The 13921-nt window shown below is 44.4% G+C and overlaps 1 protein-coding gene across 1 annotated transcript; it reads right to left on the reverse strand.

Annotated features, from left to right (window-relative positions):
- Nucleotides 1-8425: 8425 nt before the first annotated feature.
- On the reverse strand, nucleotides 8426-13004 carry Srsf6 (serine and arginine rich splicing factor 6). Its single transcript, XM_051187210.1, has 6 exons — nucleotides 12744-13004; nucleotides 12395-12543; nucleotides 10998-11122; nucleotides 10684-10892; nucleotides 10444-10527; nucleotides 8426-10344 (listed from the first exon to the last, which is right to left on the reverse strand). Exons 1-6 carry the CDS (start codon nucleotides 12848-12850, stop codon nucleotides 9999-10001), a joined length of 1020 nt encoding a protein of 339 aa, XP_051043167.1. The 5' UTR covers nucleotides 12851-13004; the 3' UTR covers nucleotides 8426-9998.
- Nucleotides 13005-13921: the final 917 nt, after the last annotated feature.

The raw sequence follows: 13921 nt of genomic DNA on the forward strand, positions 1-13921 counted from the left end.
TCTGCTTTCGGTCAGAGTCCTGGGGTTGCAGGATTAATTGTCTCTTCCCCCACGGAACCCGCTAGCTTCTCGGGAGAAATGGGTGGAGATTCTTACAGTATTCTGGGAATCACAGAGCCAAGAGCGGTAGCCAGCCTGAGTAGTCTACACCAGGCAAGGTGCACCTCTGTATACACCCGGGTCCCACATTTGGAGAAGGGGACTTCAAGAATTTCAGGAAACTCTTAGGATGGGTGATGAGCACGCACAGCCAGAGCAAGGAAACCTGGCACCACGCGGGGTCTGGCCTGGCATGAAGGATTCCAGTCGTTCCAGCCTTTGGGTGACCCACTGACGCTGGCTGATGTTGTGACCTGGAAACATCCTGTACCTCCTCCTGCACTTCCATTCAGCATTGGAAGACTATCATGTCATGTTGTAGAGTTTGACAATGTTTCCCCTTGTGTTGATCTGAGCAGGTTAATGTCTCCTTTTGTGCCTTCCATTTCCTTAACTCATCTGTCTCTACCAGACCTCTACTTTTATTGGTTCTTATTCTGGCATCGCGGCTGATAGATCACAGAGACTTGAGTAATTCAAGAGTTTAGGAGACCCTGTGCTCTAGAATGAACCAGTTCCTAGTAGAGTGGATACTAATTAATGTCTTCTGATGTCTCTTCAGAGCCTCACTTCCCTTACACACTGAGTCTTAATTTTACCCCCTTATTTCACAGAAAAGGAAACAGGTCTACTTGGCTCTTAGGTGGTAGCCATCAGCCAAATCTTTAAATTCCTACAACTGGTCCAGATGAAAAATAGTTCTTACTTAAATGGTAAAGTCTCCCAATTGCTGTGACCAACATTTAAATTTATGCAGATTTTAGGTATTCTTTACATGTGTTCTGTCTGGCCTCCACGGTTTTAATCACATTTTGTGTTCTCAGGGACAAGATTAGTCAGAAAAAGGACAGAGACTGCCAGAATCCTAGAAGTCTCTTTATACACACAGCAATCACTCTTTTCGTTCATCTCTATGCAGACTCTGCTTATTTAAGATTCCAAAATGGTTAAGTCTTAAAGTGGCAAACCTATTAGAACACATGGTTTCTCAATTACAAATCCATCTTTTAGTGATTCAAACAGATGCTCAGAATCTGAGCAGGTGGAACTCAGAAAGAACTAATCTAGACTTCAGTTGCTATTTCCTGCCCACTTAGGTACTCATCAGTCTTAATACCTATTGTTTATTCTAACACCTTCAGGGATGGAGAGCCCCCTCCAAGCTGATGTGATGTGGACAGCTCTGTCCCTATGGTCTGTACCCTGCTGGCCCCAGCTTGCTTTCAGGAGAGTGAACACATTCAATGAATGCTTCCTTCACATCCCACCCCTTCCCGGGAGTGGGTCCAGATGGTGCTGGTGTAAGGAAGGATGGAGGGGACTCTTGTTTGGAAGCAGCCATACTTCTTGTTTCATTAGCAGTTGAAGTCACTCTTTGCAGTAGTCCAAGGATCTCAGAATAGCAGGGTTTTGCCCTTTACATGTCAAACATTTCTGCTTCCAAAGACACATCAGACTGTGCAAATTAGGAACCCTTCTGATACCTAAAAAGGCCACATAAAAATATCACAAGGGGGCTTGGAGAGGTGGCTCAGTGGTTTAGAATACTTGTTGCTTTAGAGTACACATTTGACAGGTTTGATACATGGCTCATAACCATCTATAACTCCAGTTCCAGAGGATCTGGTGCTGACATTGGTGGGCACCAAGAATGTAAACGGTGCACATGCATACACACATACTACATACAGGCATGCAAACAAAATATTCATACACACAAGTTAAAAAATATTACAAGCAGCAACTAAACAGAAGGATGGGAAGTAAATTCACTGAACTTGTAAGGGGAAATAGTCAGGAGCAGCACACAGGGACAGAGCAACTCTGCCCTGGTATCTCTCTTGTTGTGGAGGTAATTTTAAGGTAAGGCAAGGCCCAAGAGTCTTGGGTATTAAACCCTCGTGGTATTGTGGATTTGGAATCAAAATTTTCTGTCTAATGACCACTCACTTTAGAATAGGGGCTCCTTCAAAATTGTCCTTTGCTTTCCTCATGAGAGGAAAATAGTCATTACCTACTGACTTCATTTTTTTCCCCTCTGGATTGTTCTAAGTAATTTCTCCTCAGCTCATCTTGACTTCCAGAAACAGCCCTGCAGGCTGGTAATCTTATGTCAGAACTTTATCTGCCCACTCAGTGATTTCCCAGGTGACAGCAGTAACTCTACAAAACTAGCCCTGTATGACTGAGGCTGCTTGACTATGTGTATTTCTTGCCTTGAGTTCTGTCCTTCCTTCCCTGTTAGTATCTTGAAGGGTCCTAGGACACTGGTTCCATTCTTTCCAGGATGGCCATACTAAATTCTTTACTGGGGACAGAACCTAAGGATCCATGCATGCCAGACCAAACAATTAACCCTGCCCCCCCCCCACCGAAGAAACAAAACCAAAACCAAAACCAAAGTCTACATCCCCAAATCCTTTTAGAAAAAAAAAAAAAAAGTCATATTGAGACAGTCTCACTAATGTAAGTCTGCATCAGCTTCCCAAGTAGCTGAGATTATGAGTAACAGGCCTGATTTAGCCACTAGGACTCTTAAGGTGGCAGATCACCAAATATGGCCTTTGGGGAACAAGAACCAACCTCTGGCAACTACCCCCAAAGGCCATTTGGGATGGGGCTCACACAGTGTTTTTGTTTTGGATGCTTAGTGAGACAAATCATCAAAGGAGGATCGAACCCCTAGGCTATACCACACACACTGGAGTTAAGTTCATTCCACTCTTGAACGAGTATTGTATGTACACGATGTGTGAGTACAGGTAGACATGTGCTATGGCTCATGTTCAGAAATCAGAGTATAACTTTTGGGGATCAGTTCTTTTCTTCCAACATGGGTTTCAAGGATCAACTCTTGATGCCAAGTCTGTGTGGCAAAGCTTTTACCTGGTGAGTCATCTCCCTGGGTTTACCCTCTTGACAGTCATATACTGAAGCCAGAAAGGCAAGTGATACACTTGTATGTACACTTAAATGTACTATTCCAAAGAGATAAAGCATGAGTAATGGAACCTGCCCATTTAACAAGCAGTAGGCCTGTTAAGTAGGAGAACCATATTCCCACTGACTTGAGATACCTGTACAAATTTGAAGAATATCAGGGCACAAAGGCATATTCATGTAGTCCTAGTGACTGAGGCAAGATTTCTTAAGCCCAGTCCTAGGCTTGCCTGGGCAACATAACAAGGTACCAGACTATTAACAGGTTATCCTCAGATTTCCATTTCTAAGTGTGTTCTGCCTGCATATTATGTCTGTTTCTTGTGTGTGCCTGGATCCCCTGGGATAGGAGTTACCATGTAGTGCTAGAACTTGAACCTGGGTCCTCTGGGAAGGCAGCTAGTGCTTTTAACCACTGAGTCATCTCTATCCCTTAGATTGTTTTTTTTGTAACTATTAAGTCAGAGGGGCATTCCCTATCCTGCTGAGACTGGTTTGTTTTAGAAATTTTGCTTTCACCTGATTTCTTGGAAAGTCAGCCAAATAGTTTAATTTGGGTTGATAACAGAACTTTTTACCAGGAATAACTCCTCCACTTTGGTCTATTGTGATGTTTACATATTCTTTTGTGTGTGCACACAAATGCTTACATGTCTAGAAGACAACTTGTAGTTCTTTGTCCATGGGGGTCCCAAGGACTGAACTCAGGTTGTGTCAGGCTTGGTGAAAGATGCTTTTACCTATTGAGCTATCACTTGTACCCATTTTGATCTATTCTTTTAGGGTCTACTGCTGGAACTCAATCCATAATGGCCTGTAAGCTTTCACATAGGAAGGGAAGCTCACAATTTTGGTTTGAGCCCACCCTCAGATTACAGAAGCTGCATTGCCTCATTTGAACCCACAGGCTGTGGAAGACTGAGTCTATGTGCCTTTCTTAGTGCAGGATCCCTGAAAGAACACAGGACCAACGAAACAAAGTGAAGGGACAGCTGTGATTCAGTATGAGGCCCTTTATAAGCTTAGGTCCTTTAAAATTGTAACACAAAGATTCCAGATACTCTGGGTAGGTAATCCAGCTGAGCACACTCAAGTAGACACAGGACAACGTGACAGTACAGCTTAAGTCCATCCAGCCCTGTAAACTCAAGCCCCAATGCTAAAAGCCCCCACCATGCTTGTTACTTGGTATGAGGTCATAAGCACTCAGAGCTCATTTGCCTTTCCAATGGCAAGTGGCAAGCACCTGGCACAAAACAGGTGTTAAAGAAAAATAATTTTTGATTTTCATCTTGCCCAGGAAAGGTCACAGTTGACACCAATAAGATATACCACTGACAGGGAAGAATGGACTACAACTTTCCTTCTTCCTCCCCATGTCTACCTGCACCTAGCTGGCTAGTCCAAATGAAGGGATGGCCTAATTACATTAAGGCCTAATTTAAGAACTCTGGGATTTTTTTTTTTTTTAAACACTTGTTGAGACAACTGATTAGCTGATGCCATCTCCAACTCCCTGAGCTGGGCATTGTATCCACTTAAGCCTTAGGCAAGGGTTTCAACACTCAGCTATACTGTTTGCTTGGTCTTGCCTTTAAAGAGTTTAAGTACAGTAGTCATCAAATGGTAACTTAGGGTAGAGGAAAGGAAATATGTACTACTTCTGAGGGAATCCTCTAGTTCCTTTCAGAATACCACTGAGGCCAAGAGATGGCAGTGGCTAAAATCACTTACTCCCAATTCTTGAGTTCAATTCCCAGGACCCATATATCAGAAGCGGACTCCTGAAAGCTATCTTCCAACACCCACATGTATAATAATTAAGAAGAAAGGAATTAAGAGTTAGGAATATAGCTATGGTAGAACACTGGCCTGGAGTGCATCAAGTCCCAGCAACTTCGCTACCTATCACTACAAAAATGCAACAAAACACTGGTCTGGAATGTGGTCAACACAGACCCAACAGATTGTTATTAAATAGTAGTTCCCTGAAAATCTGGATGTGCCTTAATTTTCTCAAGCTTTTTGCAGGCAGGCACTGAACCTAGGGCCTTGTATGTACTTTGTCAACACTGCAGCTGTTAATACTCCTGGCCTGTGACTCAACTATATAGAAACTATAGGCAGGTGCCACCCCACAATCAGCTCATTGGCAGGCTCTAGGTGGCAGGGCCAATGGAACTCATCGGAAGTGACTAGAGCATGTGGTGATGGTCTGTGATGGCAGAGTTGTGTTTTGGAGTGTAGGGTATGAAACACACATGGTAGCAAAGTGCTAACAAGTATACCCCAGGTCCATAACATTGTACTAAGGTAATCATGTTTTTAGAGGAACTCAGAATTGAGTAGTCACAATTACTATGGACTACAAACAATAAACTTGCCTTTTGTGCTTCTAGAATTAGGCACCATCTACTTTACAAACAGTATCTGATGACTGAGCAGTATTGGCTTCACAGGCAGAGGAGAGTTAAAGGAACAGAACAAGATGGGGTCCTTCAAGTGTTCTTTTTCTCATTAATGGCCAAAGTATAAGGGCTTCCTTTTCAGGCCAGTTGGCACTGGCCTGAAAGAGGCTCCACCCATTTTTACCTTTCTCATTTCTTGGGAGGCCAGATAATCAGCTCTGCTTTCTGTATGACTTCAAACTTCAGCATGAGTGATTCCACTCTGCTCTGCTGGGCCTGGTGTAGGCAGCTGAAACCAACATGCCTCTCAAAACTTCACATGAGAACCACTTGAGAGACTATTAGGATATTTAAGGCTGGATTCCATCCAGTATTTCTGGGTCAGGGTGCCCAGGGTGGGATCTGAGAACCCCCGCTTCAAACAGGTTTCCAGCTGGTAGACTAGACATTTTTGAAAACTGTCTAAAGCCTATCCATTTACAGCAAATATAAGAAACAGATACTTAACTAGATTAAATCAAAACCAAAATTGGGGAAATACATAAATATGACCCAGCTTCTTCAATCAATATTGAACAATAGAAAAACGGGTTTAGAAACCCAGCCTCCTTTTGGGACAGTTTTACCTACATGGCCCAGGTGGATCCTGATATTACGTGGGATACAGACCTTTGCTACCACATTTAGTAGGACTTAGGGAGATTTTAGATGCCCTCTAGAATTATGTACCCTATTATCATTATTAAAACCGTGGCTGTCCTAGAATTAGATTTGTAGACCAGGCTGGCCTTGAACTGAGATCTGCCTGCCTCTGCCACCCAAGAGCTAGGATTAAAGTCACTTGCCACCAGTGCCTGGCTCGTCCCATTATTATTGGTGTTTTAAATTCACTATAAAAGTAACAGCATGTGTCATGGCGCATGCCTTTAATTCCCAGCTCTCAGACTGAGGCAGCACTGTCATGTGAGTTTGAGGCCACCTAGGTCCGAGTGACTGTCTCAAAACATGAATACAATGCGTATTTAGTACACAAAAGCCATTCATGAATGAAAATGGACTTTGGTACATTTACCAATTCTACTTTGTATACTCTTAACCCCCACCAAAACCTCCTGGAAGACAACTGTATTAACCCACCCTTTAGCAAACTGGCATGTTTGTTGTAGTTAGGGTTTTATAAATATACTTCTTATTCAAGATATAGTCACTTACTGAAAATATTTAAGCTTGAAGTAGCCTTGTGAATTAAGTGTTGTAATTCATGTTACATGAACTAAAACTCAGTTATACTCATCATTTAAGGCAGAACTCTATCACTATGTATCGTGTAAAATCAAGTTACACATTACTCATGGTACGATCAAACTGTAAAAACAAAAGACAAACGTGTCAGGTGGCTCCTGTCTATTAATGCCAATACTCAAGAAACTGAGATAGGACTGCTGAGTTAGAGGCCAACCCTAAATGCTTAGTGTCAAGGGGAAAAAAAAAAAAAAGGACAAGAACATATACAAGTACATGTAACTGACACTGCCTGAAAATAAGTACAAAGCCATCCTTATAGTCTGAGACTGGCCTAAGATATAAAAAGATACTCTAAATAGTAGTAACTGGACTCAAAAAACTATACTCAAAGCCCTGATTATTCTTAGAAAAAACAAGAGGAAACCCCACACTAAGTTCCATTATCATGTTTCTGAGAGCAGAATAACCATAGGTGAAGTTTGAGAACAAAATTAAGAAACAGAAATGCAAAATTAAAGTTTTAACTTGCAAAGCCTAGAGTGCCCAGGATTAAGGACATATGTTAATGATTTGCAAGTTATTTAAAACTTCCTAATTTGAGAAGCTGTGTCACAAGATAAAAATGGACAAAAAATAAATACACAAAAATAAAGTAAGTTATTAGTAACACACGAGAAACCATCTGTTGCCAGTCCCCAAACCCTGCTTTGTAGAGCTAAAGCAATAAGCACCCATCAATGGCTAGCCAATGGTAAGTACAATAAAAAAAAAAAAACAAAAAAAAAAAAAAAACAAAAACAAACCAACAAAAAACAAAAACAAAAAACAAACCTACTGGCAATGCACTTGGTGCCATAGGGACAACACAATAAATTCAGAACAAGTATTTCCCTTGGTAAGCATTTTATTGAGATAAAGCATAAAATGTTAACAAAGTAGAAAAAAAAAGAATATCCAAGATGAAAGCAATGTTAACACAGGAGGAGTGGGAACATAAAGGCTGAAGTAGGCAGGACTCAAACTGGCCATAAAGGCACTGTGGCATATCAAGAAACGCTATCATGTCCAACAGGACTCAAGATGTTCCCCACTTCTCTTGTGCTCTTTATCAGTTGGTGCTGTTGATACTCCACCCAGGGCATCAACCAGTGTGTGCAAGATGGGAGTCTTAGATTTTGCGCATCAGTTGGCAGGGAACTGAATTTACTAGTCAGTAAAGAACTAAATATTTAAGTCAGTCAATTATGCTAAGGCCAACGCTTTCAATGCAGTGGTCTGTTTAGTGTATTTAATAACTAGGGTCTACAGGTATGAACCAAGCCTAGATCTCTAATAAAATGGCCTTTGCCTCCACAAGAAAAATTACACAGGTGTTGGCATTTACCTATACATTATACATATACTTATTGGGGTGGCTAAAATTGTCAAATGCCTGTCATGTACTACATTAACAAAAGGCAAGCCCAGCTGAGGATGTGTGCAGTCAGAAAGTCAAATTTCACTGATAGTCTTCCTCTTTAAAAGGCTGTGGCTCAGAAAGCTTTTTGTATATTTTTCCCTGAAAACAAAGAACTTTGGTCAAACCCAATTCTTAAAGAGCCAACACTTCTGTCTTTGAACAGGCAAAATAGTAAACTACAACCAGAAACAATTTTCTTTTAACTTCTGAAATTTACACTGGAAAAATAAACCTATTTCTTATAAACATCTAAACAAAGCATCAAAGAAAACAATTGACTAAAGCAGCAGCTTTATTTGACACTATATCCTGAAGTTAGTCTTTAAGATTTGTAACAGAAATAAATTTCTTGAAAACATTCTCCTTTCCCTGTTCCCAAGGTATTTCCAGCTACTGACATCTATCTAGGCCCTTGAATATCCATTTTTTCCACTCAGCCTCATTTTATTGCATGTTTTCTGATTATTTAGTCCCACACACCAACCCTACAACACTATGTTCTATTATAATCCAACCCTTGCTATGTTATGTAGCAACAGCTGAGGAAGGTTATTAAACCTGAGCCAATTCATCTACACCTTGACTAAAGACTGAGGTTAAGTATTTAGGATGAAATGACTTTAAAATGTCTGAACAATGAAAAGGTTGTAAGGTAAGCCTCAACAAACTGGGCTTTTGGATGCATGGAAACTGCGAATCCAGTTATTCCTACAAGTTTGCACTATTCATTTTAACTTTGTTTCCACAGCATTTATAATGCTTTACTTACAAAGTACAAAGCATTTTAGTTTAGCCATGTCACTGTTTTTTCAAGCCAACCACAAATACCCCACTAACACAATGGGGACTGATCGTTGGGAAGAATTTTAACCAGCAAGTATCTTACCCAATAGTCTACTAAGCACCTGTTAAAATATAATCATCCTTCAAGCAGAAAATGCAGCATGTGCTTTTCCACTTTGAATAAGATAACTAAATTTCTAATCAAAGAAAGGATATTTCTGTTTCTCAAACATTAACGACCACCAAACCATATACTAACACTATTCACGCTGACCACTTCCAGAACACAGGATAACAAGATCCCAAGTACTAGGACCTACTTCTTGAAGAGTTCAAATTGTAATTCTTTAGTTTCATTCATTTAAAAACCTATTAATTAGACAAAAATCTTGTGACACTAACTACAAAGTCCCTTTTACTTTTAACTCAACTTGTTAAAGGGGCAGATAAAAGACTTTGGTAGATTTGATTAACAGCACAAAATAAGGTTATTCAAACTGATTAATTTATTGCTGCTGGTCTGAGGCTTGCCTTGTCTCCATAAATGGCAGGTATCAACACTTATAGGGCCCTAGTAGTGACCTATTCAATAAGGCAATCATCTTGGTAGCAAACTTTTATTTAAATCTTACATAACTCGAGCTTTATAAAAAGCTAACATAATTGAAAATTTTGGTTCTCCCTCTAAAGCCTGCAGTATCCAAAGCTTTGAAACAGTTAATTTAAAAATAAGCAAACAAAACAACAGAACCCTGCAGCAGATTCTGCTGCAATATTAAAAAAAAAAAAAAATCTAAATGAGCTTAATCTTTACAAAAGTTATTTTAGGCTCAAAGGCTATAAAATCAAAATTATCTTAATTCTACAAAGAAGGGAGAGGGCTTCATACCACCATTTTAGAACCTCATCTTTTTCTCATTAAATTTGGCCACAAATTAAATTCCTGTGTTCCCTTTTCAGGAAATCCCCTTGAAGAAGAGGCCAAGTACAAACTTGGAAGAGTAACTGCCTAAGCAAGTAGGAAAGTGTTCCATTATAGTGTGCAAAGAACATAGAGTTCAGGGTTAATCTCTGGAACTTGATCTGGACCTTGAACGAGATCTAGAACGGGACCTGGAAGCTCTTTTTGGCGGAGGGGACACAGAACGAGCCTTTGAAGGTGGAGCAGGCAGGGGTGAATGGGATCGAGACTGGCTCCGGGATCTGGATTTTGACTTTATATCTCCTTTTCCATTTTCTTTGGGGGACCGAGAACGTGACCTACTTCGGGACTTCCCATACTCATCCTTAGATCTGCTTCTTGAGTGTGAATGGGAACCCCGATCAGACTTAGGCTTAGATTTGCTCTTTGATCTGGATTTCCTGCCTTTTGAGCGGGATCGGGATCGACCTTTGCTCCGCGACCTAGATCTGTGTAAGAAAAGCCAGATTTCTTTCAGTATCTTGTCAGAAAACACAGGTACTCCACCAACAGGCAAAATTAAGAAAGACCCAAACCACATTATTTACCGGGAGCGACTTTTTGAGATACTTCGAGATCTACTGCGGCTGCTCCTGCGACTCCTACTCCGTGACCTTCTTCTAGACCGTGATCTACATACAAGAGACAGTGATGTTTTAATATCTATAAAGAATGTGTTTGTACTACTCAGCTACGGCCGAAGTATCTGCTTACTACAACCAAGAAATTCCGTAAGTTCAACTAAGCAACAAATGAAAACTACATGCGGCCCCAGTCCCCCGTGTTACCTGGATCTACTTCCAGAATAAGAACGCCTATGGCTCGTTCGTGGTTTATCTTCAATAAGCCTAATATTTCTGCCATTTATTTCTGTGCCGTCCAGTTTATCCAAAGCACGCTTCATGTCAGAATAGGATCTAAATTCAATTACACCCTCATTTGTGCGTTCTTTATGAGCATCTGCATAAGTCACTTCTCCTGCTTGCCGCATGAAATCCTAAAACAATAAGACTGATAAGGCCCAGAAACCTAGAGCATGTCTATGCAGGACCAACTCTTACAGAAATGACCACCCACTCTCTTTTAAGACCCAGGTACATACCTTTAAGTCTTGCCAACTGCACCGACTAGACAGATTTTCTACAATAAGTCTGTATTCTGTGCGAACAGGTGGTCCATATTTGTCTCTGCCAGAAGTTCTCCGACTGCTGTAGCCACCTCCACCACCTTTATCACATGGAAGGAGTAATTAGATGCATTGCAATGACAGGGATGCATGTTTTTGAAAGTTAGTACAAACATAGCAACGTTTATTACTGGAGTAGGACTTTGCTATTATACTGCTAAACCCTCGATACATTTGTGATTTGCCACAAATTAAATTAAGGGCAAGTCAAATAGACTAAATCCAACTAACCCTCTCCTACAATCTGTTAGAGAGTGACTGCTCCTTTAGTCAATTTACCTCGCTAAGTTTTATTTTACAGAACATTGTAAAATATAAAACTTAACTGATTACATGCATTTCTACATTTTACAAAAATGTTTACTAGTTACACTAAGTACTTACATCACAGTGTGAGGTTTTTGGTGGTGGTTTGGCCACAAAACACGCAAGGTAACAGTCACCTAGTTCAGATTAACCAGTTTTGTCTAACCCTTGGAATCCTCACCATCACCCTGCGTCTAATGGCAAAAGGCTGCTGTCGTCATGGCTTCCGGTAAGGTCAGCCAAAGGGTCATAGGGCAAGGGTCACACAATGTATGGAAAAGCCAAGGCCAATCAGGAAAGGCAGTCATCTTAGCCTCAGTGGACACAGCCTCAGCCCCATTGGTCACTTTTAAATTGAAACATCAAGGACTTGTTAAAAAGTTTGAATTCAACATGCAACAATTTCAACATTAAACATTTCACATAACCAAAACCCCCCAACACCCTCCCGGTAACATGCCCCAACTAGTTCAAATACAGCATAAAGCTCATTTAGATTTACTTTGTGGCGTTCTACCACATTACTTAAGTTTTAAATGGCATTCTCTTTGGCCCTCGCCAAGTCTCCCATCTCCTAAGACTCATGCTCCAAGCTCCTCCCCTTTCCCCGCCCCCTGCCCCACCTCCACCCCGGCCTTCCTCGAAACTTCCTCAACGCTAGCTAAAGCACTGACAGATAAGCAAGGGGGAATAGTGCAACTACAGGCAACCCTCGCTTTCAAAGCGGGCAGAACGCAAGTCAGTGCCAACGAGGGCCAACTGAAGCCACCCCGCCCAAACTTTAGCCACCCGGCCACCAGACCCAATCCCCGCGCTCCGGTGTCCTATGGCTACCCGAGCATGCGTGGAAGGGGAGAGGGGCCCGGGAACACCCAGGGCCAACGACCCCCGGCCTCCGCGCCTGCCCGGGTTGGGGAGGTTTCCACCCTGTCCCCCCCCCCAGTGGCTGCACCCGCCGCCCCCTCCCGGTACCCAGGACGCGGAGCGCGCGGGGGGGTAGGACTCACTGCGGCTTCCGTAGCTGTAGCCATCGCGGTCGCGGCGCGGGCCCCGGGCGTGCTCCACGATCACGCGCTCGCCGCACAGCTCCTTGCTGTTTAACTCGTAAACGGCGTCGTCGGCGTCGCGGGAGTCCTCGAACTCCACGAAACCGTACCTGAGGAGGGGCGGAGCGCGGGCCGCGCACCGGCGGGCGTGTCGTTAGCCGGCGCTGCGCGCTCCCGCGACCTCCCCCGCGCGCGCTCGAGGCGCCGCCGCCATTTTGGAGGCCCTGCCACGCGGCGCCGCGGCCTTGGTCGACTCGGCCCTTGGGGGCTCCCTCCGCCACGGGGCGCGGACCCCCCAGACCCGACTCACCCATTTTTGAGGTCGATTTCCAGGAGGCGGCCGTAGCCGCTGAAAAAGCGCTGGATGTCCTTCTCGCGGACGTTGTAGCTCAGGCGTCCTATGTAGACGCGCGGCATGGCCGTGGCGGGTGGGTTCCCGGAGGCTAGCTGAGCTGCGGCGGGCCGCGGGGGCCGGACTGCGGTGCGGGTGCGGGTGCGGGTGCGGGGACGGCGAGGGCCCGAACACGCGCCTCACACCGCAGCTGCGGCCGAGTCAGCCACACAATGGTGCGCGCGCGCGCTGGCCTACGCTATAAGCGTCCGGGGGCGGGGCGCGGCGCGTGACGTCGGCGCGCAGCACGTCCTCTCCCGCGCCGCGGTCGGCTCCGGAGAGTGTGGCGCTGCTGCGGCGCGCGCGGGGCTCGGTGCGAGCCGGCCTCGCTGCCGTAATGTTTGTCCCCTGGCGCTCGGCACCCATCTCCGCGCACAGCCGCCACCGGGTCCTTTGACTGGTGCCTGTTAGTGAACTGTTCTCGTGCCCAAGCACGCGGAGAACGGTGCCTGCTTCTCACTGGTTCTCAGGGCTGTCAGTCTAGGCCATTTTAGTCTCTGATTGGCCTGCCGAGGAAAAGGGGTTGCGCCGTCCCTTCAGCGGTTGGCTCGCTCTGGTTTCGGTGGGAACGTGCTCTCGGACTCGGGCAGTTCCTTAGTTTCTCGGCCGCCCGATCTCTGCCTGCCCCGGAGGTCGTAGTAACCCGCAGGGAAGGTGCCGTGGCGGGTCTCGGTGACGTCCTTCACGCTGCTCCGAACGTTGACAGCTCTGAGTCCCGCGCTCACCGCGGCTGCGCTGCTCACAAAAGGAGCGTGGCGGGGCCCCGCACACCAACAGGCAGGCGGGTGACCCGGGGGTTGAGTCAGGACCCCCCTCTACCTCCAGGACACCGAGCCCCTTTCCTACCCATTCTTACCTGGTTGACTCGGAAGTCACGGTATTTGTGTGGCAGAAATAGGCACTTAGCAGTTTGTAGAGGCGACATCTAACGCCGTAGAGCTAGATAAGCGAAACACCACCCCCTTCCGGAGTAAATTAACTATCGAGTGCCTCGGGGGTACTCAGAAATTTACTTAAGAACCGCAAAGGAGTGGTTGGAGAGGCATATGGTGTGATGGACGCTGGCAGAACAGGATGTCAGTGCGCTTTAGGAATTT

Source organism: Phodopus roborovskii, unplaced genomic scaffold (assembly GCF_943737965.1).
Source record: "Phodopus roborovskii unplaced genomic scaffold, PHOROB, whole genome shotgun sequence".
Classification (NCBI taxonomy): domain Eukaryota; kingdom Metazoa; phylum Chordata; class Mammalia; order Rodentia; family Cricetidae; genus Phodopus; species Phodopus roborovskii.

Excerpts from the sequence above, each read along its gene's own strand:
- Srsf6 (XM_051187210.1), bottom strand. The coding sequence starts at position 12,850 with ATGCCGCGCGTCTACATAGGACGCCTGAGCTACAACGTCCGCGAGAAG. Across the intron at positions 11,123-12,394 it reads CTACAGCTACGGAAGCCGCA|GTGGTGGAGGTGGCTACAGC; the intron begins GTGAGTCCTACC and ends CATGTGATAAAG. Across the intron at positions 10,345-10,443 it reads ATCTCAAAAAGTCGCTCCCG|ATCTAGGTCGCGGAGCAAAG; the intron begins GTAAATAATGTG and ends TTTCTTACACAG.